This window comes from Lolium perenne, chromosome 4 (assembly GCF_019359855.2).
Source record: "Lolium perenne isolate Kyuss_39 chromosome 4, Kyuss_2.0, whole genome shotgun sequence".
Classification (NCBI taxonomy): Eukaryota; Viridiplantae; Streptophyta; class Magnoliopsida; order Poales; family Poaceae; genus Lolium; species Lolium perenne.
In genome coordinates this window covers 71,045,543-71,069,552 of record NC_067247.2, presented here as the reverse complement: position 1 = coordinate 71,069,552, position 24,010 = coordinate 71,045,543, and the positions used below count along the sequence as shown (strand labels likewise).

Here is a 24,010-nt window from a genome sequence, read left to right as displayed (position 1 = left end):
AGGTGTGTCTGGCTTCTCGGACAGGGGGTTCCTACACTTGGGCAGATTCTGCATGTATAGGGGGGAACTCCCTCGTACGTGAACCGGAGAGAAACTTGATATCACATGTGATGATTTTTGTTTCCACATGTACCTATGACCTAACCAAGCTCAAATGGAGGCATATGCCCACCGGGGGACCCCCGATGGGATGCAGTCAAAGGGGTAGACCGCGCGGTCAACAGAACTAGGGTTTCATCGGAAATCGAGCATCAGATCTAGGGAATGGCCCCAAAACTTGTGTGTGTCCACATGGAATGCACAAAAGTGATTTGAGATGGTTCTATATCCAAGGCTACCCCCAGTGTGTGTCGGCTTCTCGGACAGGGGGTTACTACACTTGGGGCATCTTCGCATGTATAGGGGGAACTCCTCGTACGTGAACCGGAGAGAAACTTGATATCAGATGGGATGATTTTTGTTTCCACATGTACCTATGACCTAACCAAGCTCAAATGGAGGCATATGCCCACCGGGGACCCCAGATGGGATGCGATCAAAGGGTAGACCGCGCGGTCAACGTAATCTAGGGTTTCGTCAAATCGAGCGTCGGATCTAGGGAATGGCCCCAAAACTTGTGTGTGTCCACATGGCATGCACAAAAGTGATTTGAGATGGTTTTATATCCAAGGCTACCCCCTGTGTGTCCGGCTTCTGGGACAGGGGTTCCTACACTTGGGCGGATTCTCGCATGTATAGGGGGAACTCCCTCGTACGTGAACCGGAGAGAAACTTGATATCATATGGGATGATTTTTGTTTCCACATGTACCTATGACCTAACCAAGCTCAAATGGAGGCATATGCCCACCGGGGACCCCGATGGGATGCGATCAAAGGGGTAGACCGCGCGGTCAATGTAACTAGGGTTTCTTCGGAACTCGAGCGTCGGATCTAGGGAATGGCCCCAAAACTTGTGTGTGTCCACATGGAATGCACAAAAGTGATTTGAGATGGTTCTATATCCAAGGCTACCCCCAGTGTGTCGGCTTCCTGACAGTGGGGTTCCTACACTTGGGCGTATTCTGCATGTATAGGGAGGAACTCCCTCGTACGTGGAACCGGAGAGAAACTTGATATCATATGGGATGATTTTTGTTTCCACATGTACCTATGACCTAACCAAGCTCAAATGGAGGCATATGCCCACCGGGGACCCCGATGGGATGCGATCAAAGGGTAGACCGCGCGGTCAACGAACTAGGGTTTCGTCGTAAATCGAGCGTCGGATCTAGGGAATGGCCCCAAAACTTGTGTGTGTCCACATGGCATGCACAAAAGTGATTTGAGATGGTTCTATATCCAAGGCTTCCCCCAGTGTGTCGGCTTCTCGGACAGGGGGTTCCTACACTTGGGCATTCTCGCATGTATAGGGGGAACTCCCTCGTACGTGAACCGAGAGAAACTTGATATCATATGGGATGATTTTTGTTTCCACATGTACCTATGACCTAACCACGCTCAAATGGAGGCATATGCCCATGGGGGACCCCGATGGGATGCAGTCAAAGGGGTAGCCCGCGCAGTCAACAGAACTAGCGTTTCATCGGAAATCGAGCATCGTATCTAGGGAATGGCCCCAAAACTTGTGTGTGTCCACATGGAATGCACAAAAGTGATTTGAGATGGTTCTATATCCAAGGCTACTCCCCTGTGTGTGTCCGCTTCTCTGACAGGGGGTTACTACACTTGGGCGCATTCTCGCATGTATAGGGGTGAACTCCCTCGTACGTGAACAAGAGAGAAACTTGATATCATATGGTATGATTTTTGTTTCCACATGTACCTATGAGCTAACCAAGCTCAAATGGAGGCATATGCCCACCGGGGGACCCCCGATGGGATGCGATCAAAGGGTAGACCGCGCGGTCAACAACTAGGGTTTCATCGGAAATCGAGCATTGGATCAAGGGAATGGCCCCAAAACTTGTGTGTGTCCACATGGCATGCACAAAAGTGATTTGAGATGGTTTTATATCCAAGGCTACCCCCAGTGTGTCCTGGCTTCTCGGACAGGGGTTCCTACACTTGGGCGGATTACGCATGTATAGGGGGAACTCCCTCGTACGTGAACCGGAGAGAAACTTGATATCATATGGGATGATTTTTGTTTGCACATGTACCTATGACCTAACCAAGCTCAAATGGAGGCATATGCCCACCGGGGACCCCGATGGGATGCGATCAAAGGGGTAGACCGCGCGGTCAACGTAACTAGGGTTTCATCGGAAATCGAGCATCGGATCAAGGGAATGGCCCCAAAACTTGTGTGTGTCCACATGGCATGCACAAAAGTGATTTGAGATGGTTTTATATCCAAGGCTACCCCCGTGTGTGTCCGGCTTCGGGACAGGGGGTTCCTACACTTGGGCGTATTCGCATGTATAGGGGGAACTCCCTCGTACGTGAACCGGAGAGAAACTTGATATCATATGGGATGATTTTTGTTTTCACATGTACCTATGACCTAACCAAGCTCAAATGGAGGCATATGCCCACCGGGGACCCCAGATGGGATGCGATCAAAAGGGTAGACCGCGCGGTCAATGAGAACTAGGGTTTCGTCGTAAATCGAGCGTCGGATCTAGGGAATGGCCCCAAAACTTGTGTGTGTCCACATGGCATGCACAAAAGTGATTTGAGATGGTTTTATATCCAAGGCTACCCCCTGTGTGTGTCCGAAGCACGGGACAGGGGGTTCCTACACTTGGGCGGTCTGCATGTATAGGGGGAACTCCCTCGTACGTGAACCGGAGAGAAACTTGATATCATATGGGATGATTTTTGTTTCCACATGTACCTATGACCTAACCAAGCTCAAATGGAGGCATATGCCCACCGGGGACCCCGATGGGATGCGATCAAAGGGGTAGACCGCGCGGTCACCGTAACTAGGGTTTCTTCGGAAATCGAGCGTCTGGATCTAGGGAATGGCCCCAAAACTTGTGTGTGTCCACATGGAATGCACAAAAGTGATTTGAGATGGTTCTATATCCAAGGCTACCCCCCGTGTGTCCTGGCTTCTCGGACAGTGGGGTTCCTACACTTGGGCGGATTCTCGCATGTATAGGGAACTCCCTCGTACGTGAACCGGAGAGAAACTTGATATCATATGGGATGATTTTTGTTTCCACATGTACCTATGACCTAACCAAGCTCAAATGGAGGCATATGCCCACCGGGGACCCCGATGGGATGCAATCAAAGGGGTAGACCGCGCGGTCAACGTAACTAGGGTTTCGTCAGAGAAATCGAGCGTCGGATCTAGGGAATGGCCCCAAAACTTGTGTGTGTCCACATGGCATGCACAAAAGTGATTTGAGATGGTTCTATATCCAAGGCTTCCCCCAGTGTGTCCTGGCTTCTCGGACGGGGGTTCCTACACTTGGGCGGTCTCGCATGTATAGGGGGAACTCCCTCGTACGTGAACCGGAGAGAAACTTGATATCATATGGGATGATTTTTGTTTCCACATGTACCTATGACCTAACCAAGCTCAAATGGAGGCATATGCCCACCGGGGGACCCCCGATGGGATGCAGTCAAAGGGGTAGACCGCGCGGTCAACAGAACTAGGGTTTCATCCAAATCGAGCATCGTATCTAGGGAATGGCCCCAAAACTTGTGTGTGTCCACATGGAATGCACAAAAGTGATTTGAGATGGTTCTATATCCAAGGCTACCCCAGTGTGTCCGGCTTCTCGGACAGGGGGTTACTACACTTGGGCGGATTCTCGCATGTATAGGGGGAACTCCCTCGTACGTGAACCGTAGAGAAACTTGATATCATATGGGATGATTTTTGTTTCCACATGTACCTATGAGCTAACCAAGCTCAAATGGAGGCATATGCCCACCGGGGACCCCGATGGGATGCGATCAAAGGGGTAGACCGCGCGGTCAACAGAACTAGGGTTTCATCGGAAATCGAGCATTGGATCAAGGGAATGGCCCCAAAACTTGTGTGTGTCCACATGGAATGCACAAAAGTGATTTGAGATGGTTTTATATCCAAGGCTACCCCCCCAGGTGTGTCCGGCTTCTCGGACAGGGGTTCCTAAACTTGGGCGTATCTCCGCATGTATAGGGGGAACTCCCTCGTACGTGAACCGGAGAGAAACTTGATATCATATGGGATGTTTTTTGTTTGCACATGTACCTATGACCTAACCAAGCTCAAATGGAGGCATATGCCCACCGGGGGACCCCCGATGGGATGCAGTCAAAGGGGTAGACCGCGCGGTCAACAGAACTAGGGTTTCATCGGAAATCGAGCATCGGATCAAGGGAATGGCCCCAAAACTTGTGTGTGTCCACATGTCATGCACAAAAGTGATTTGAGATGGTTTTATATCCAAGGCTACCCCCAGGTGTGTCCGCTTCTCGGGACAGGGGTTCCTACACTTGGGCAGATTCTGCATGTATAGGGGGGAACTCCCTCGTACGTGAACCGGAGAGAAACTTGATATCATATGGGATGATTTTTGTTTTCACATGTACCTATGACCTAACCAAGCTCAAATGGAGGCATATGCCCACCGGGGGACCCCCGATGGGATGCAGTCAAAGGGGTAGACCGCGCGGTCAACAGAACTAGGGTTTCGTCGTAAATCGAGCGTCTGGATCTAGGGAATGGCCCCAAAACTTGTGTGTGTCCACATGGCATGCACAAAAGTGATTTGAGATGGTTTTATATCCAAGGCTACCCCCAGTGTGTCCGCTTCCGGGACAGGGGGTTCCTACACTTGGGCGTATTCTCGCATGTATAGGGGGAACTCCCTCGTACGTGAACCGAGAGAAACTTGATATCATATGGGATGATTTTTGTTTCCACATGTACCTATGACCTAACCAAGCTCAAATGGAGGCATATGCCCACCGGGGACCCCGATGGGATGCGATCAAAGGGGTAGACCGCGCGGTCAACAGAACTAGGGTTTCTTCGGAAATCGAGCGTCGGATCTAGGGAATGGCCCCAAAACTTGTGTGTGTCCACATGATATGCACAAAATTGATTTGAGATGGTTTTATATCCAAGGCTACCCCCCCCCAGGTGTGTCCGGCTTCTCGGACAGGGGGTTCCTACACTTGGGCGGTCTCGCATGTATAGTGGGAACTCCCTCGTACGTGAACCGAGAGAAACTTGATATCATATGGGATGATTTTTGTTTCCACATGTACCTATGACCTAACCAAGCTCAAATGGAGGCATATGCCCACCGGGGACCCCGATGGGATGCGATCAAAGGGGTAGACCGCGCGGTCAACGTAACTAGGGTTTCGTCGAAATCGAGCGTCGGATCTAGGGAATGGCCCCAAAACTTGTGTGTGTCCACATGGCATGCACAAAAGTGATTTGAGATGGTTCTATATCCAAGGCTACCCCCAGGTGTGTCGGCTTCTCGGACAGGGGTTCCTACACTTGGGCGGGTCTCGCATGTATAGGGGGAACTCCCTCGTACGTGAACCGGAGAGAAACTTGATATCATATGGGATGATTTTTGTTTCCACATGTACCTATGACCTAACCAAGCTCAAATGGAGGCATATGCCCACCGGGGGACCCCCGATGGGATGCAGTCAAAGGGGTAGACCGCGCGGTCAACAGAACTAGGGTTTCATCGAAAATCGAGCATCGGATCTAGGGAATGGCCCCAAAACTTGTGTGTGTCCACATGGAATGCACAAAAGTGATTTGAGATGGTTCTATATCAAAGGATACCCCCTGTGTGTCCGGCTTCTCGGACAGGGGTTTCTACACTTGGGCGCATTCTGCATGTATAGGGGAACTCCTCGTACGTGAACCGGAGAGAAACTTGATATCATATGGGATGATTTTTGTTTCCACATGTACCTATGACCTAACCAAGCTCAAATGGAGGCATATGCCCACTGGGGGACCCCGATGGGATGCAGTCAAAGGGGTAGACCGCGCGGTCAACAGAACTAGGGTTTCATCGGAAATCGAGCATTGGATCAAGGGAATGGCCCCAAAACTTGTGTGTGTCCACATGGAATGCACAAAAGTGATTTGAGATGGTTTTATATCCAAGGCTACCCCCCCAGGTGTGTCCGGCTTCTCGGACAGGGGTTCCTACACTTGGGCAGATTCTGCATGTATAGGGGGGAACTCCCTCGTACGTGAACCGGAGAGAAACTTGATATCATATGGGATGATTTTTGTTTGCACATGTACCTATGACCTAACCAAGCTCAAATGGAGGCATATGCCCACCGGGGGACCCCCGATGGGATGCAGTCAAAGGGGTAGACCGCGCGGTCAACAGAACTAGGGTTTCATCGGAAATCGAGCATCGGATCAAGGGAATGGCCCCAAAACTTGTGTGTGTCCACATGGCATGCACAAAAGTGATTTGAGATGGTTTTATATCCAAGGCTACCCCCCAGGTGTGTCCGGCTTCTGGGACAGGGGGTTCCTACACTTGGGCGGTATTCCCGCATGTATAGGGAACTCCCTCGTACGTGAACCGGAGAGAAACTTGATATCATATGGGATGATTTTTGTTTTCACATGTACCTATGACCTAACCAAGCTCAAATGGAGGCATATGCCCACCGGGGGACCCCCGATGGGATGCAGTCAAAGGGGTAGACCGCGCGGTCAATAGAACTAGGGTTTCGTCAGAAATCGAGCGTCGGATCTAGGGAATGGCCCCAAAACTTGTGTGTGTCCACATGGCATGCACAAAAGTGATTTGAGATGGTTCTATATCCAAGGCTACCCCCCAGGTGTGTCCGGCTTCTCGGACAGGGGGTTCCTACACTTGGGCAGATTCTGCATGTATAGGGGGGAACTCCTCGTACGTGAACCGGAGAGAAACTTGATATCATATGGGATGATTTTTGTTTCCACATGTACCTATGACCTAACCAAGCTCAAATGGAGGCATATGCCCACCGGGGACCCCGATGGGATGCGATCAAAGGGGTAGACCGCGCGGTCAACAGAACTAGGGTTTCGTTAGAAATCGAGCGTCGGATCTAGGGAATGGCCCCAAAACTTGTGTGTGTCCACATGGCATGCACAAAAGTGATTTGAGATGGTTCTATATCCAAGGCTACCCCCAGTTGTGTCCGGCTTCTCGGACAGGGGGTTCCTACACTTGGGCAGATTCTGCATGTATAGGGGGGAACTCCCTCGTACGTGAACCGGAGAGAAACTTGATATCATATGGGATGATTTTTGTTTCCACATGTACCTATGACCTAACCAAGCTCAAATGGAGGCATATGCCCACCGGGGGACCCCCGATGGGATGCAGTCAAAGGGGTAGACCGCGCGGTCAACAGAACTAGGGTTTCATCGGAAATCGAGCATCGTATCTAGGGAATGGCCCCAAAACTTGTGTGTGTCCACATGGAATGCACAAAAGTGATTGGAGATGGTTCTATATCCAAGGCTACCCCCTGTGTGTCCCGCTTCTCGGACAGAGGGGTTACTACACTTGGGCAGATTCTCGCATGTATAGGGGGAACTCCCTCGTACGTGAACCGTAGAGAAACTTGATATCATATGGGATGATTTTTGTTTCCACATGTACCTATGACCTAACCAAGCTCAAATGGAGGCATATGCCCACCGGAGGACCCCCGATGGGATGCAGTCAAAGGGGTAGACCGCGCGGTCAACAGAACTAGGGTTTCATCGGAAATCGAGCATTGGATCAAGGGAATGGCCCCAAAACTTGTGTGTGTCCACATGGAATGCACAAAAGTGATTTGAGATGGTTTTATATCCAAGGCTACCCCCAGTGTGTCGGCTTCTCGGACGGGGGTTCCTACACTTGGGCGATTCTGCATGTATAGGGGGAACTCCCGCGTACGTGAACCGGAGAGAAACTTGATATCATATGGGATGATTTTTGTTTGCACATGTACCTATGACCTAACCAAGCTCAAATGGAGGCATATGCCCACCGGGGGACCCCCGATGGGATGCAGTCAAAGGGGTAGACCGCGCGGTCAACAGAACTAGGGTTTCATCGGAAATCGAGCATCGGATCAAGGGAATGGCCCCAAAACTTGTGTGTGTCCACATGGCATGCACAAAAGTGATTTGAGATGGTTTTATATCCAAGGCTACCCCCCAGGTGTGTCCGGCTTCTCGGGACGGGGGTTCCTACACTTGGGCGGTCTGCATGTATAGGGGGGAACTCCCTCGTACGTGAACCGGAGAGAAACTTGATATCATATGGGATGATTTTTGTTTTCACATGTACCTATGACCTAACCAAGCTCAAATGGAGGCATATGCCCACCGGGGGACCCCCGATGGGATGCAGTCAAAGGGGTAGACCGCGCGGTCAACAGAACTAGGGTTTCGTCAGAAATCGAGCGTCGGATCTAGGGAATGGCCCCAAAACTTGTGTGTGTCCACATGGCATGCACAAAAGTGATTTGAGATGGTTCTATATCCAAGGCTACCCCCAGGTGTGTCTGGCTTCTCGGACAGGGGTTCCTACACTTGGGCGTATTATGCATGTATAGGGGGAACTCCCTCGTACGTGAACCTGAGAGAAACTTGATATCATATGGGATGATTTTTGTTTCCACATGTACCTATGACCTAACCAAGCTCAAATGGAGGCATATGCCCACCGGGGACCCCGATGGGATGCGATCAAAGGGTAGACCGCGCGGTCAACGTAACTAGGGTTTCGTTAGAAATCGAGCGTCTGGATCTAGGGAATGGCCCCAAAACTTGTGTGTGTCCACATGGCATGCACAAAAGTGATTTGAGATGGTTCTATATCCAAGGATACCCCAGCTTGTGTCCGGCTTCTCGGACAGGGGGTTCCTACACTTGGGCGGTCTCGCATGTATAGGGGGAACTCCCTCGTACGTGAACCGAGAGAAACTTGATATCATATGGGATGATTTTTGTTTTCACATGTACCTATGACCTAACCAAGCTCAAATGGAGGCATATGCCCACCGGGGACCCGATGGGATGCAGTCAAAGGGGTAGACCGCGCGGTCAACAGAACTAGGGTTTCATCGGAAATCGAGCATCAGATCTAGGGAATGGCCCCAAAACTTGTGTGTGTCCACATGGAATGCACAAAAGTGATTTGAGATGGTTCTATATCCAAGGCTACCCCCCCAGGTGTGTCCGGCTTCTCGGACAGGGGGTTACTACACTTGGGCAGATTCTGCATGTATAGGGGGGAACTCCCTCGTACGTGAACCAGAGAGAAACTTGATATCATATGGGATGATTTTTGTTTCCACATGTACCTATGACCTAACCAAGCTCAAATGGAGGCATATGCCCACCGGGGGACCCCCGATGGGATGCAGTCAAAGGGGTAGACCGCGCGGTCAACAGAACTAGGGTTTCATCGGAAATCGAGCATTGGATCAAGGGAATGGCCCCAAAACTTGTGTGTGTCCACATGGAATGCACAAAAGTGATTTGAGATGGTTTTATATCCAAGGCTACCCCCCAGGTGTGTCCGGCTTCTCGGACAGGGGGTTCCTACACTTGGGCAGATTCTGCATGTATAGGGGGGAACTCCCTCGTACGTGAACCGGAGAGAAACTTGATATCATATGGGATGATTTTTGTTTGCACATGTACCTATGACCTAACCAAGCTCAAATGGAGGCATATGCCCACCGGGGGACCCCCGATGGGATGCAGTCAAAGGGGTAGACCGCGCGGTCAACAGAACTAGGGTTTCATCGGAAATCGAGCATCGGATCAAGGGAATGGCCCCAAAACTTGTGTGTGTCCACATGGCATGCACAAAAGTGATTTGAGATGGTTTTATATCCAAGGCTACCCCCTGTGTGTCCGCTTCCGCGGACAGGGGGTTCCTACACTTGGGCAGATTCTGCATGTATAGGGGGGAACTCCCTCGTACGTGAACCGGAGAGAAACTTGATATCATATGGGATGATTTTTGTTTTCACATGTACCTATGACCTAACCAAGCTCAAATGGAGGCATATGCCCACCGGGGGACCCCCGATGGGATGCAGTCAAAGGGGTAGACCGCGCGGTCAACAGAACTAGGGTTTTTTCTACTGGAGGGAATATTGATGTAAGATAGGGTAATTATTTATACTACATGTTCCGATGACCTAACACAATACAAAGGAAGAGAAAAGTCCATGGGTCAGCTGTCATCGGAGGTTGGTCAAAGGGGTAGATCTGCGGGGCTACCGGATTAGGGTTTCGTCTACCGGAGGGAATAGTGATGTAAGATAGGGTAATTATTGGTACTACATGTTCCGATGACCTAACACAACACAAAGTAAGAGAAGAGTCCATAGTTCAACTGTTATCGGAGGCCGGTCAAAGGGGTAGATCTGCATGGGCTCCTGGATTAGGGTTTAGATCTCACAGGGAGGAATATTAAGTTAAGATATGGTAAAATTATTTATGCGCATAGCTTAAGAATGTAGAAGATTAAAACAGAAAATAAATATATAATTTGCATGGACATATATAATTTAATAAATATAATTGACATTAATAAAATTTAAATACAAAAAAATTTGAAAAAAGGGGCTATGCCTAGGGCTTAAGAATGTAGAAGATTAAAACAGAAAATAAATATATAATTTGCATGGACATATATAATTTAAAAAATATAATTGACATTAATAAAATTTAAATACAAAAAAAATTGAAAAAACGGGGCTATGCCGAGGGCTTAAGAATGTAGAAGATTAAAACAGAAAATAAATATATAATTTGCATGGACATATATAATTTAAAAAATATAATTGACATTAATAAAATTTAAATACAAAAAAATTTGAAAAAACGGGGCTATGCCGAGGGCTTAAGAATGTAGAAGATTAAAACAGAAAATAAATATATAATTTAAAAAATATAATTGACATTAATAAAATTTAAATAAAAAAAATGAAAAAACGGGCTATGCCGAGGGCTGCCCTCGGCGTATGCCTGGCCCTCGGCATAGGGGCGGCACGGTCGGCCGGGTTATTTTGTCTTTGGTCGAGCCGCACCGGCACCAAACCCTAACCACGCGCCCACCCACGCGCCTCCCCTCGCCCCACGCGCCGTCCTCGCCGCCCGCCGCCGTCTGCCCGCCGCCGCCTCCCGCCTGCCTTCCCCCAGCCCACGCGCCCTCCCCCAGCCCACGCGCCGCCGTCCTTGCTCGCGCCGCCCCGGCCTCCTCTGCTGCGCGCCGCCACCTCCCTGCGCGCGCCGCCCCGGCCTCGCTGCGCGCCGCCGGCCTCTCGCCACGCGCCGCCGGCCTCCCTGCTGCGCCTCCTCCCCCCACCCGCGCCCGAGCCTCCTCCCCCCACCGCGCCGCCCCTGCCTCCCCGCAGCAGCCGCCCCCCGCAGCAGCCTCCTCCGCCCCCCGCAGCAGCCTCCCCCGACCCGCCGCTCGCCGGTTGGCCCCTGCAGCAGCCTCCCCCATCTGCGCCGCCCTGCCTCTCCGGTAATTTCCATGTTTTTGAACTTTTATTTCTATTAATGTAGAGTATGTAGAAATACAAATATAAATATTAGAATTTGTTCATAGGAATGAAATTGAAAATGTAAATAAACATGGAAATGTGAAATGGTTTAATAATTTGATGTTTTATTCAATGGAAATAGGCGCCGTCGTGACCGCCGACATCGTGACTGCCCTATCGTGTCCGCGTCATCGTGTTCGCCGTCGTGACCGCCGTGTCGTCAAGTCCACGCCGTCATGACCGTCGTGTCCACACCGTCGTGACCGCCTCGTCGACTACGGCCTCTACCACCTAGGGTGAGCTAAAACGTCGCCTCCCCTTCTCCGCATTTTCTTATGTCACTAGATTCATTTTCCAAGTCCAGTTGCGTAACCTAGGTGTCACTTCCCGTCCGCGAGCGTTACGCGGATAAATATGCATTAGTGGTCCGCATATTTTGAACCGTAACGCTTGCGGCATTTACGGGACAGTCGGCGGATGCGTAGTTGTCTACGTTTTCCATGTTCTACTCCGGTCCGAGTCAGGATTTCGGCGGCGCCTCCCCGTTGTTCTCCGGATGCACATCCTCTCGGCTTTTTGCCGAGACGTGTATCGGGAGAGCAGCGGGGAGGTGCTGCCGAAATTCTGACTTGGACCAGGGTAGAGCATGGAGAACGTAGCCAACTACGGATCCGGCAGCTGCTAGGAGCCCACCTAGTAGAGATGTAGGTTGATGCATGCGTTTCGCCCGGTAAAATAAATAAAAATATGATGCATTTAATTTCCTATTTGATATAAATGCTATGTCTGTGGTTTGGCTCCCAATAAAGCAGAGGATGGCTGATAATGGATGGATGTACAATGAGCGTGTTAGTGCGACTGAGAAAACAGATGAGTGGACAAGGAAGACCCATTTTCTAGTGAATGAGTTAGCGCGTGGTACAAAGGGGCTGGCTCGGGCACTTTGCCCCTGTGTTCGCTGCGTGAAGCGTCAACGTCGTGGGAAGGATGAAATGTATAGACACCTTCTGCAATATGGGTATATGCATGGGTACGTCACGGAAATCGACTTTGATGAGCGCGAACGTGACAGAGGTGAGGTGATGCGGCAGCGGCTCAATGGCAATGAGTACGATGGAATTAGAGACTTTCTAGATGATCTCGTCCATGCCGATGTCCCGGATTCGCCACCTCCAGAACCGGAGGCGCCGCCAGAACCGGAGGCGCCGCCAGAACCCGGAGGAACCGTGAGCCAACCGCGAAGGCCTTCTATGATATGATTGCCGCGGCTAAGAGGCCTCTGTACGAGGGCGCTCGCGATTTCTCGGCTCGATGCCATCTCCCAATGTCTAGCCGACAAGACCCGGTACAACACCACCCGTGAGGGCTTTGAAGCAAGTCTGAAAACAACTGGTAACATGTTGCCCAAAGATCATTGTCTCGCCTCAAAGCTCGCACGCGACGAGGAGAATGATGAAGGACCTCAACATGGATTATCAAAGGATAGACTCGTTGTCCCAAAGGCTGCGTTCTATTTTGGAGACAAGATGCGGAGGACAAGTACCGTCCCATCTGTAAGCGATCTAGGTATGAAGAGGTAACGGGAAAGGATGGTCGTGAGGCGTCAAGCACCGCAAAGTCGATTCTTCGATATCTCCCATTCATAAAAAGAATCCAGCGGCTTTACATGCACGAGGAGACAGCCAAATGTATGACGTGGCACAAGTATGGGAAGAGATTCGTGGACGAAAACAAGAAGTTGAAGATGGGACATCCATCCGATGGTACGGCATGGAAGAACTTCGATACAAAACACCCGCTTAAGGCAGCCGAGGCTCGGAATGTCGAATTGCGATAGCAACGGATGGTTTCAATCCATATGGTATGTCGACCGCCAATTACAGCTTGCTGGCCCGTGTTTGTTATTCCGCTCAATCTCCCTCCCGGAGTCCTAATGACGAGGAAGACCATGTTTCTTTCGCTGATCATTCCAGGCCCTCATTACCCGGGGAAGAATTTGAGTGTCTACATGCAGCCGATTGTGGAAGATTTGAACCACTCTTGGCACCACGGGACATTGACGTACGACCGAGCATCGAAGACAAACTTCTGCATGAGAGTTTGGTTGCAGTATACCATGCATGACATGCCCGGGTACGCCCTAACATGTGGATGGTGTACAGCTGGTAAGTGGCCATGCCCAAGTGTGCGAGCATCGGCTTGAGTTCCTTTGGCTACAGAAGGGTCGCAAGTATGTTGCGTTTGACACGAATCGACAGTTCCTCAAAAGGAGGCATCCGTTTAGAGAAGACAAAAAGAACTTCAAGAAGGGCAAAGTTGTGCATGAAAAAAAAGATGTGCCGAAGTTTGATGGTACACTTGTTGAAGCCGAGCTACGTGCTCTCGTGCCGGCAGCGACGCCAACTGGCCATCAATTTGAGGGATATGGTGTAACGCACAACTGGACTCACGAGGCGGCTTTAACGAAGCTCGAGTATTACAAGCACCTCGAACTTCCCCATAACATCGATGTGATGCACACTGTAAAGAATGTCGCGGAGTCCGTCTTTCACACATGCCTGAACATTCCCGGGAAGTCAAAGGATAATGTCAAGGCTAGAGTCGATATTGAGATCCTCTGTGATAGGGAAAAATTACACATGAAGCGTCCTATTGGCCGTCAAAAGAATTGGTTCAAGCTGCATGCCAACTTCTGCCTTGATTCCATCCAAAAGAAGGAGGCATTCAGGTGGCTCAAATACGTCGTGATGTTCCCGGATGGTTATTGCTCGACCTAATGCTTATTTACTCCTTTCAGGTGAACAAATTACTTTGCAGCTAGTAACCTCGTCTCGGTCTAATGCTTATTTACTCCTTTCAGCAAATTCACGGATGAAATGTGGCCGTATGATGAATTGCCCGACCCCTCGGAGATGGACACTCTACTGAAAGAGGGTGCTCCCGGAATTAATAAAAACTTTGTGACATGGTTCATGGAAAAAGTAATTTCTAACCTTTCCTCTTACATTGCAACATGTGACTTGTCCCTCTTATTACACGTAACTAATGCACACAACAAATTTGAAATGTTCTTGTAGGGCCGTGAGAGAAACGTTGATATGATAGATGAGTTGAAATGTGTTTCCCAAGGTTGTAGCCGTGAGGTGACCAAGTATGAGAAGTACGATGTGAATGGGTTTCGCTTCCACACAGAGACGCACCAGAAGGGCCGGCGAATCCCAAAACGATAAATACTGGGGTCTTCACCAAAGGAGCCAACAACTTTGATTACTACGGAAGGTTACAAAGTGTATACGAGTTGACATTCAATCGTACGAACGTGCAACTCAATATCGTCGTGTTCAAGTGTCATTGGTTCGACCCAATAGGTGGACAGAGAAGTGATAAGTCCATTGGGTTAGTTGAAGTTAAGCCTTCAACCACCTATAGCGGAGCCGATGTCTTTGTTGTGGCTCACCAAGCCAAGCAAGTTTATTATTTGCCCTACCCATGCCAGAAAGCGGAACTCAAGGGTTGGGAAGTCGTCTTCCAGGTATCGCCACATGGTAACCTACCGATTCCCTCTGAGGATGATTACAACAACATTGACCCCGTGACATACGAGGGGATTTTCTATCAAGAGGAACAGGACTTCGGGGAATATATTTTAGAACCGTTTGTTCAAGAGGACCTCGGGAACGATGCAGAAACTCGTGGTGAGTCAGTGGTGGATCTAAAGGACATATCTATGCTGGAGAAGTTACTTGAGGCGAATGACAATTATGATGAGCCTCCACCCGTCGACCCTTCAACTTTGTACTCACAAGATAGTGATAGTGATAGTGATCCAGAGAAAGAGAAAGAGAAAGAGACGGAGTATGAGAGTGAGCGTGAGAGCGATGATGGCTGGTGAGGGTCTTTTATTTTTAGTATTTATTTGTCAACATGCTTCTTAATTGCATTGTGCATTTTATTCTTAGTATTTATTTGTCAACATGCTTCTTAATTGCATTGTGCCTTTTATTCTTAGTATCTACATTTTATTATGTCAACCTGCTTCTTAATTGCATTGTGCCTTTTATTCTTAGTATCTTCATATAATATGTCTTTGTGCTTAACTGTTTTATTCTTCTCAATGCAGGTGACTGAACAATATGAGCAGCGGCAAGGCACTCCGAGAGCTTGCTTAAGACGCTCTCGCAGTGAAGAGGAATATTCCTAGACCACCCACTAGACGGAGTGATCGAGCCCCGGTGCGCAATCCGCGTTACGACGATGGTACCGATGGAGGACGAGGACGAGGAGGACGAGGAGGACGAGGTGGAGGACGAGGAGGACGAGGAGGACGAGGTGGAGGACGAGGTGGCGCCGGGGTACACATGGACTTTGACGAGCCACCCTCCGCTCTCGGCGACGTGGCTCCTGAGTTGTTCCTAGAGGGTCCGTCTAGTGGGGAGGTGGAGATGGAGGCAGAGTCTACACACGAGTCGGACTCTAGGGCTGAGTTGGAGGTGATGGAGGATGGGGGTGCGCCGAAGCCCTTGAAGCTTCGTGGAGAAGCTAGAGTCCCCGATGCGAGGAAGGAGCCGAAGACCCATGATGACAAGGCCCTTATCATTCCTTCGAGCGATGAGTAAGTGTACTACTTCAGAAATTTCGAACATGTATTTTCATCTTGGGCATAATAAACAATTTGGCATGTGTACTAATGTGTGATTTATTTGCAAAGAATCGGACATGGGATGCCAAGCCCCCCGCATGCCTAACAGCTTGCTTGGGGCTCGATTAAGAAGTTCGGCCCGCAGATACACTCCCCTTAGCACGGTCCCCGGTGGCGCGACGAAGCTAGCCACTACTTGGGCGGACTATGAGGATGCCCCCTGCCGTAGGCTTCGCGACACCGCCGAGGCTGTGACCACCAAGTTCTGGGTAAGGCATATATTTCTCGAGCACCGTTCATAGTTAATGACCCTAATGTGCTAACTCATGACTTTCACAACTCATTTATGCATGATTGAAGTGCTTCTACCGTGTGGACCCGGAGCATGACACGCAGGCGCGTCTCACTTTGCGTGGCGCTTGCGAGAGGTTGACACCGCAGCAGTGGTACAACCACAAGTTCACCAAATACTTAGTGCCTTCTGGGCTAACAAGGGTAAGAGGGTCAAGAAGGAGTACTATGTTGGTAACCAGCCTACAGATGAATGGGCAATGACCATTGAGGAGTACATGTCGGTGAGTAAAATGTCAATGAGATTCTACATTGCTGCTAAGTTTTCATTGGATTATCTTGAGTTGAGTATTGCGTTTTCAGGTTTGTCCCGAGTGGGCCGAGCAGCATAGGGAGGCATGGGAGGAGCTGATTAGGGCGAGGTGGCTCAGGGAGGATGAGGAGTTTGCAGCCGTGTCGAGGCGGAACATGGAGAACCGAGGCACCGGTGGCACACACTACGCGGGAAACCGCGACTACACCCGCTACAAGGGGAAAATGGTATGTATATACATGGAACGACCTTCTTTCATTTCCCGTCATGTTACATTTGTGGTACGCATAACTTTTCTTTTCGCGATGCAGGTGGCCGAGGCAGCACCTGGGGTGGTGCTTCATGATGCCCAGATATATGACATGATGCGGACGAAGAAGAAGCCCAATCCCGCATTGCCTCAGCCACAGTACTACGGCAATGCCAAGGCCGCCAAGGAGGACTACTGCGACATGGTCAAGTCTCGTCACCCCGAGGTGGATGACCCCTTGAGCATTCCGGTCGACGAGGAGTCGTTGGTCCTGTCGGGGCGCGGGCGTCCGCATGGCCGTTACCCCTTTCTGAATAAGGCGGTCAAGCCTACCCCAGCCACGAGCTACACGCGTCTCAAGCATACCCTCACCGCCGACAGCCCCCAGCCTCGTCCACGGCCTGCTCGTCCACCCGCCTACGATGTAAGTTTTCCTCATTTTCATCCTCTTTCCGGTTTTCCTTCCTACATGGCTAAGTGTTTACGAGATTCATTGTTTCTGAAATTGTAGCCTGAGTTCGAGGCGGCCTTCGAAGCCTGCAATGAAGCGTATCAGCAGGCCGCTGCGCAGTGGAATAGGCAGAATACGGCCTACATGGCGTACATAGGAGTAAGTCTGAATCTTTCTTCTCGCAAGTAGATGACAAGTCTCAGTTTGATGCTTTATTTCTGCAAAAAGCCTAAGTTGTAACCTATCTTGCAGGAAATGATGATCTCTATGTCTACTGGTACACCGCCACCGGCTCGAGTTACCGTGGCGGGGGACATGCCTATCATGCCATCGAAGGCAGCTTTCGCTGCGACTTACTACGGATCCACACCGGAGTTAAGTTCTTTGCCAAACCGGTAGTTACCACTTTCCTTTGCCTCGCAAGTTGCTAACATGTAGGGAACACGTAGGGAACGGGATGGTCCGGGAACCAGGCATCGCCGGGTGGGCGCGAGGTCACACCGGTTCATGAAGGTGGTCGGTCTCCTGGGCGTTCTGCTGGTGCCTCTCCGTCGACTACTCCTGGGACTACTCCCGGTGCCTCTCCGTCGACTTCTCCTGGGCGTAGCACCGGTCCTTCTCCAGGTGGTTCTTCTGCAGCTTCTACCGGAGCGCAACCCCGGGCTGCTCGTTTCGCCAACGATGTGGGCGGACACACCCCGCCCGGGTCCTTCCTCCGCTAGTCAGCTTAGAACTAGGGTTTGCTTGCTACTACTATGTATTTGGATGACATGGCACTCTCCGCTCTCCTCTTGTATGCTACTATGTGCACCATGTATGCTACTATGTGAATTATATGCTATTTTGGTGAATTATGGCGAATTTGGTCGATTTTGGATGAATTTGGATGAATTGGACCTGCTGAACTGCATTGCAATTGAATTGGAACTGCATTGCAATTGAATTGGCTGAAACAGGAAAAAAAAATATGGCAGGCCTACGCCGAGGGCAATGCCGTCGGCATAGACCCTGGCATAGACCATATGGTCAGGTCTATGCCGAGGGGGTTGCCCTCGGCGTAGACCGATGCTCCGTGGTGGCGGCACGTGTCCATGCATGATCATGCATACGCCGAGGGGGTTGCCCTCGGCATAGCCTGTCGCTGCGGATCGCCTCCGTGCGCCACGTCGCCTCCGTGTCCATGCATGATCATCCATACGCCGAGGGGGTTGCCCTCGGCATAGCCTATGGCTACGGTGCACCTCCGTGCGCCACGTCGCCTCTCCCGTCTCTCTACGCCGAGGGGATGGGCCGTCGGCGTCTCCAGCCGCTCCGTTAACGTCGACGGCGCGCCGCCACGCTACGCCGACGGCATCAACGCCGAGGGTATTCTTCACCGTCGGCATAGAGCGAGGACGCCGACGGCTACTGCTACGCCGAGGGCCAGCCGAGCTACGCCGAGGGACCTGGACGCCAACGAGGTATGCCGAGGGCTGCCGTCGGCGTAGCCTACGCCGAGGGCCAGGCGTGGCTACGCCGAGGGCAGCCGGCCGTCGGCATAGAGGTGCATTCCTGTAGTGGTAGTGTTTGTGTATTTTCCGAGAAACTTCAACACATGTTAATTGCAGTAGTACACTTATCTCTGTTTATTTAAACTAATGCATGCGATCAGTATCGTCCTCGTCTAACAGACGATAAGAAAGCACAATATCTCTAACCAGACAAAAAAATCTTCTCCCAATCCCAACCCAATCACCGGATCAAACACACAATGTGGATCACGATTGAACAGGCGCCGCGGTACGTGCGTGCACATGTTGTATGTATAATTCAACTGCTTCTGGGCATCACCTCCTTAGTACGATAGCTAAGATATATGGTTACTTGGTTCCTAGCTTGTATATATTATTTGATATACTATAATATTAATATATTGACCCAAATACTTCAGTATATGATTATCTACAATTAACTGCCTGAGAATACATACGAGCTATCGGTAAGTTTCAAAATATGATATTATACGTAAATGTTCTCAACAAATTATTTTTCACCAATAAGTATGTGATTTGATGGCCATTTTTTTAAAAATAATACGTTTTTTTCTTTATGTCCAGAAATAATACTCGATTTCAAAATTTTCCACAAATAATACACCGTCGGGGACTAGTACCCTGATTAAAATGTATCGTGGTAACACACCCGAGTAGTAGGGAAACTGCGTGGAGCCCACCCCAATTAAAAATAATTGGGTTCCTCTACCCTAATTGGAAATAGTTGGGTTCCTCTAGCCCAATTGAAAATAGTTGGGTTCCTCTAGCCCAATTGAAAGTAATCGGGTTTCTCTACCCCGAGTAGTGGGAAGAAATCGGGTTCCTCTATCTCAATTGGAAGAAATCGGGTTTCTCTTTCCCAATTGGAAGAAATCGGGTTCCTCTACCCGAATTAGTGCAAAAAGCTGAGGGCAGCCTCACGCGGCGCAGAGAATTAGAAGAATTTGGGGTAGCCTATCCCGACTACCTCTAATCGGATTTGCTGTTCCCGATTCCTTCTAATCGGGGTACGTGTCCCCAATAGTGTATTATTCGTGACAAGGATTGAAACCGAGTATTATTTCTGAAAATAACAAAAAATGTACTCCCTCCGTCCCAAATTAGTTGTCCCAATTTTTTTTAAATATGGATGTATCTAGACATGTTTTAGTATCTTGATGCATCCATATTTTAACAAACTTGAGACAACTAATTTGGGATGGAGGATAATATTATTTAAAAAAATCGCCTGATTTGATGTGTGCATATATGGCCATATATGGATATTTTTGGCTGGACTAACACAGCAGGAAAGGTCGTCCACCCATGCATGTATTCGATCTTAATTATTGCTGATCGAGCTTAGAGAAAGGACATGTGCTAACCAGTAACCACACCACACGCAATATTCACGAGTTCACAGGTCGCTCTGAACTAAACAATTGGTTAGGTGTTGCGTCCCTCCTCCACCCTGAGCTATATATACCCCGCCACCACAAGCAGATCAACTCACACTTGTCTCACAAGCTCCTAGTCACTACTCACTATTGCTAGCTAGCTGACTTGGCTTGTTACAGCCATGGACGAGCTGTTTCTCCTCTCGGTGCTGCTGGCCGCCGGAGCGGTGGCGCTGTTGCAGGTACTGAAGGTGGCGCTGAACCCAATCAGCGAGAGGGCGCCGCCGGGGCCATGGAAGCTGCCGGTGATCGGCAGCATGCACCACCTGGTGAACGTGCTGCCGCACCGGGCACTGAAAGACCTCGCCGATGCGTACGGCCCACTCATGATGTTGCAGCTGGGGCAGACGCCGCTGGTGGTGGCGTCGTCCAAGGAGACGGCGCGGCTGGTGCTTAAGACCCACGACACCAACTTCGCCACGCGTCCCAAGCTCCTCGCTGGCGAGATCGTCGGCTACGAGTGGGCTGACATCCTCTTCTCCCCCTCCGGAGACTACTGGCGCAAGCTCCGCCAGCTCTGCGCAGCCGAGATCCTCAGCCCCAAGCGCGTGCTCTCCTTCCGCCACATCAGGGAGGACGAGGTATATATACGAACATCCAACCTGGTATTATCTAATTATTCGTTGAAGGTGGCAGCTAAAGATGCCAGATTAATTACTGAACTTACAGTACTACAAGTACTACATGGTTACCCGATTGTAACGGGAGTGAAAAGACAAGTAATTTACCATATAACGGTCACGTACGTGAACTAACTAAGGCATAGTCATGTCCGTATCTGGCAACAGTTGACAAGAATGCAGATGTACATGAAATATGTAGTAAGGCATGTTTTAATCTCTGACAATGGATCGTGCATGCATGCAGGTGGGGATGCTGGTGGAGCAGATCCACGCGACGGGGCTATCGATGCCGGTGAACCTGAGCGTGATGTTCCATAGCACTACCAACAACATCGTTGCGCGGGCGGCATTCGGGAAGAAGAGGAAGAACGCGGGGGAGTTCATGTCAGCCATCAAGTCCGGTGTGAGCCTAGCGAGCGGCTTTAACATCCCCGACCTCTTCCCGACATGGACAACAGTGCTAGCCGCCGTCACTGGCATGAGACGCAGCCTCCAGGGCATCCACAAGACGGTGGACGCCATCCTGGAGGAGATCATCGATGAGAGGAACATCGCCCGTGCCAATAAAATCAAGGCCGGCGCCACCGAGAATGTCGACGAGAACCTCACGGATGTGCTCATCGGCCTGCAGGGGAAAGGCGGCTTCGGGTTCCACCTAGACAATAGCAAGATCAAGGCCATCATCTTGGACATGTTCGCCGGTGGGACGGGGACGTCGGCGTCGGCAATGGAGTGGGGTATGTCTGAGCTGATGCGGAACCCGGCGGTAATGGCGAAACTGCAGGGGCAGATCCGCGAGGCGTTCAAGGGTAAGTCCATGGTGACCGAGGCCGACCTGCAAGCTAGCGACCTCCGGTATCTTAAGCTGGTGATCAAGGAGGCGCTCCGGCTGCACCCGCCAGCACCTCTGCTGGTGCCTAGGGAGAGCATCGATGTGTGCGAGCTTGAAGGGTTCACGATCCCGGCCAAGTCGCGCGTGGTGATCAACGCATGGGCCATCGGGCGGGACCACAGGTACTGGGACGCCGCCGAGGAGTTCCGGCCAGAGCGGTTTGAGGACGGCGCCATGGACTTCACGGGCAGCAGCTACGAGTTTCTTCCGTTTGGCGCCGGCCGCAGGATGTGCCCCGGGTTCAACTACGGGCTGGCCAGCATGGAGCTCGCCCTCGTTGCCTTGCTCTACCACTTCAACTGGTCGCTTCCCGAGGGCGTTGTTGAGGTGGACATGGAGGAGGCGCCCGGCCTGGGCGTGCGCCGCAGCACGCCGCTGATGCTCCTCGCCACGCCCTTCGTCCCCGTCGTCGACGTAGCCTAGATACGTTTTGTTTGCATTAATCCTGGTTTCGTACCGACATATCATGCGCTCCTATCACTAGTTCACTACATGCGTATGGTGCGTCTGTCTGCATCTATAGTTTTTGCGCGCTGCAGAAACAATAGGGGCCGGGTCGTATGTGTGTTCCCAATGCCTGCTCAAGAGTGCGTGTGATTGAGTATCTTTGCTTGTATATTGTTTTTATATGATGTATAGTTGTTGTGTGACGTGCAAATGTGTAAGCACAAGGTAATAAATGAGATGGTCGATCCATATCCGTGATCGATTGATCTGTCCCTTGCAATGTAAGATTATGTGTGTGCACGTTTGACAAAGACTCGATTATATACTCTCTAATAATTTGTTAGGGTATTTTTTGCGAAAAGTCCAGCAATCTATTCATGATTCTCAACAAAAGTAAAATGAAATGTAAAAGTAACAAAAGCGGAGATTACAAGCACTCAAACGAGACATACGAGAGCAACAACCATCGTCAATCAAGATTAGAAATAAATAAGGAATATACTACAAACGGTTTTGCTAATTCAATGTAGACTTTCCTACTAAACTTACGAACCATTGGATTGCGTCCTGATTCATGCTACCTGTGAGATGCAATTGAGAAAAAAATGGTCTCGGCCATTTGATTGCTTCGTAATTAGTGGTAGTCACGAGCTGGATTGTAACTGAGAAAATTGCACCCTAACGTTATATTTCTTTGTGTTTATTGCAAGTTAAATTGGAAGTGAAATTTGATGATATCATTTGACTGAAAATTAAGCTAATTTTTTCTCGAATAAGATTGGTCACTCACCATTGCAAAAGCATAACAAAGTTGTACTAAAAAAGAACAAGGAAAGAAGGCTAATCAAATAAAGCTTTCTAGTCATGTTGCATAATTTAAATAGGATTTCGTGGTTGCTCTGAATTTATAACCACTTTCCCTGGCCCCTTCTTAAAAATGGGGGATTCCTATTTGATGCTTGTTGTGCCAGCTATTACCTCGACGCATGCCGCTCCCGTTGTTTCTGGGCTGATCCAATGTTTCGCTCGACAGCGCCTTCTTCCGTTACTTGTTCTCTTTCTATTATTCTTTCTCCTATGGTTATTTTCCCAAATTCAATCCACCTACTTCGGCTCCTCCCTAGGTTTCTCATTCCCCCAGTTTCTGTTGCTGCTTCTGGTGGGGATTCCTCAAACTGTGGCAGCTGATTGGTTTCATGTGCTTCGTTGCCGGTCTTGGCGTCTACATGTTGTTTCTATTTTACGCCTCTTCTCTCATCTAACCAGAGCAAAATCTATAGAATGGTCGAGGCTGTGTTCGTTGCCGTTTGATTCTTTCCTCCCCACACACACGCGCGCGCGGGCGTGCTTAGTCACAGATCTAGTGGTTTCTTCGCGCTCCTTTTTTTGTGTTCATCTGAATGATGTGAGGAGCATGATAATCTGTGATTAAATGTTCGAAATTTCTTACTGCAAAAATCAGTACTTCCGTTTTATATTGTTTAGGGCTTTGTGTAAGATTTGTTAGACGACTCCTGAGTCATGTGAGAACAAAAACGTTCTATTCCTTTTTAGAGGATGTTTTGTGTTCATCAGGGTGATGTGAGGAGCAGGATGCAATTAATTTGACCAAAAATGTTTGGGGTGTCCTGGGAGATT

At 49.9% G+C, this 24,010-nt stretch overlaps 2 protein-coding genes across 2 annotated transcripts; both read left to right on the top strand.

Moving 5' to 3' along the window:
* Positions 1-16,896: 16,896 nt before the first annotated feature.
* LOC139838989 (uncharacterized) lies at positions 16,897-17,841 on the top strand. The gene is made up of 3 exons (XM_071829011.1): positions 16,897-17,415; positions 17,503-17,601; positions 17,695-17,841. The coding sequence occupies exons 1-3, from the start codon at positions 16,897-16,899 to the stop codon at positions 17,839-17,841; spliced, it is 765 nt and encodes a 254-aa protein (XP_071685112.1).
* Positions 17,842-20,532: 2,691 nt separating this feature from the next.
* Positions 20,533-22,348, top strand: LOC127292934 (premnaspirodiene oxygenase-like). Its single transcript, XM_051322482.2, has 2 exons — positions 20,533-20,991; positions 21,278-22,348. The coding sequence occupies exons 1-2, from the start codon at positions 20,533-20,535 to the stop codon at positions 22,346-22,348; spliced, it is 1,530 nt and encodes a 509-aa protein (XP_051178442.1).
* The last annotated feature ends 1,662 nt before the right edge of the window (positions 22,349-24,010 follow it).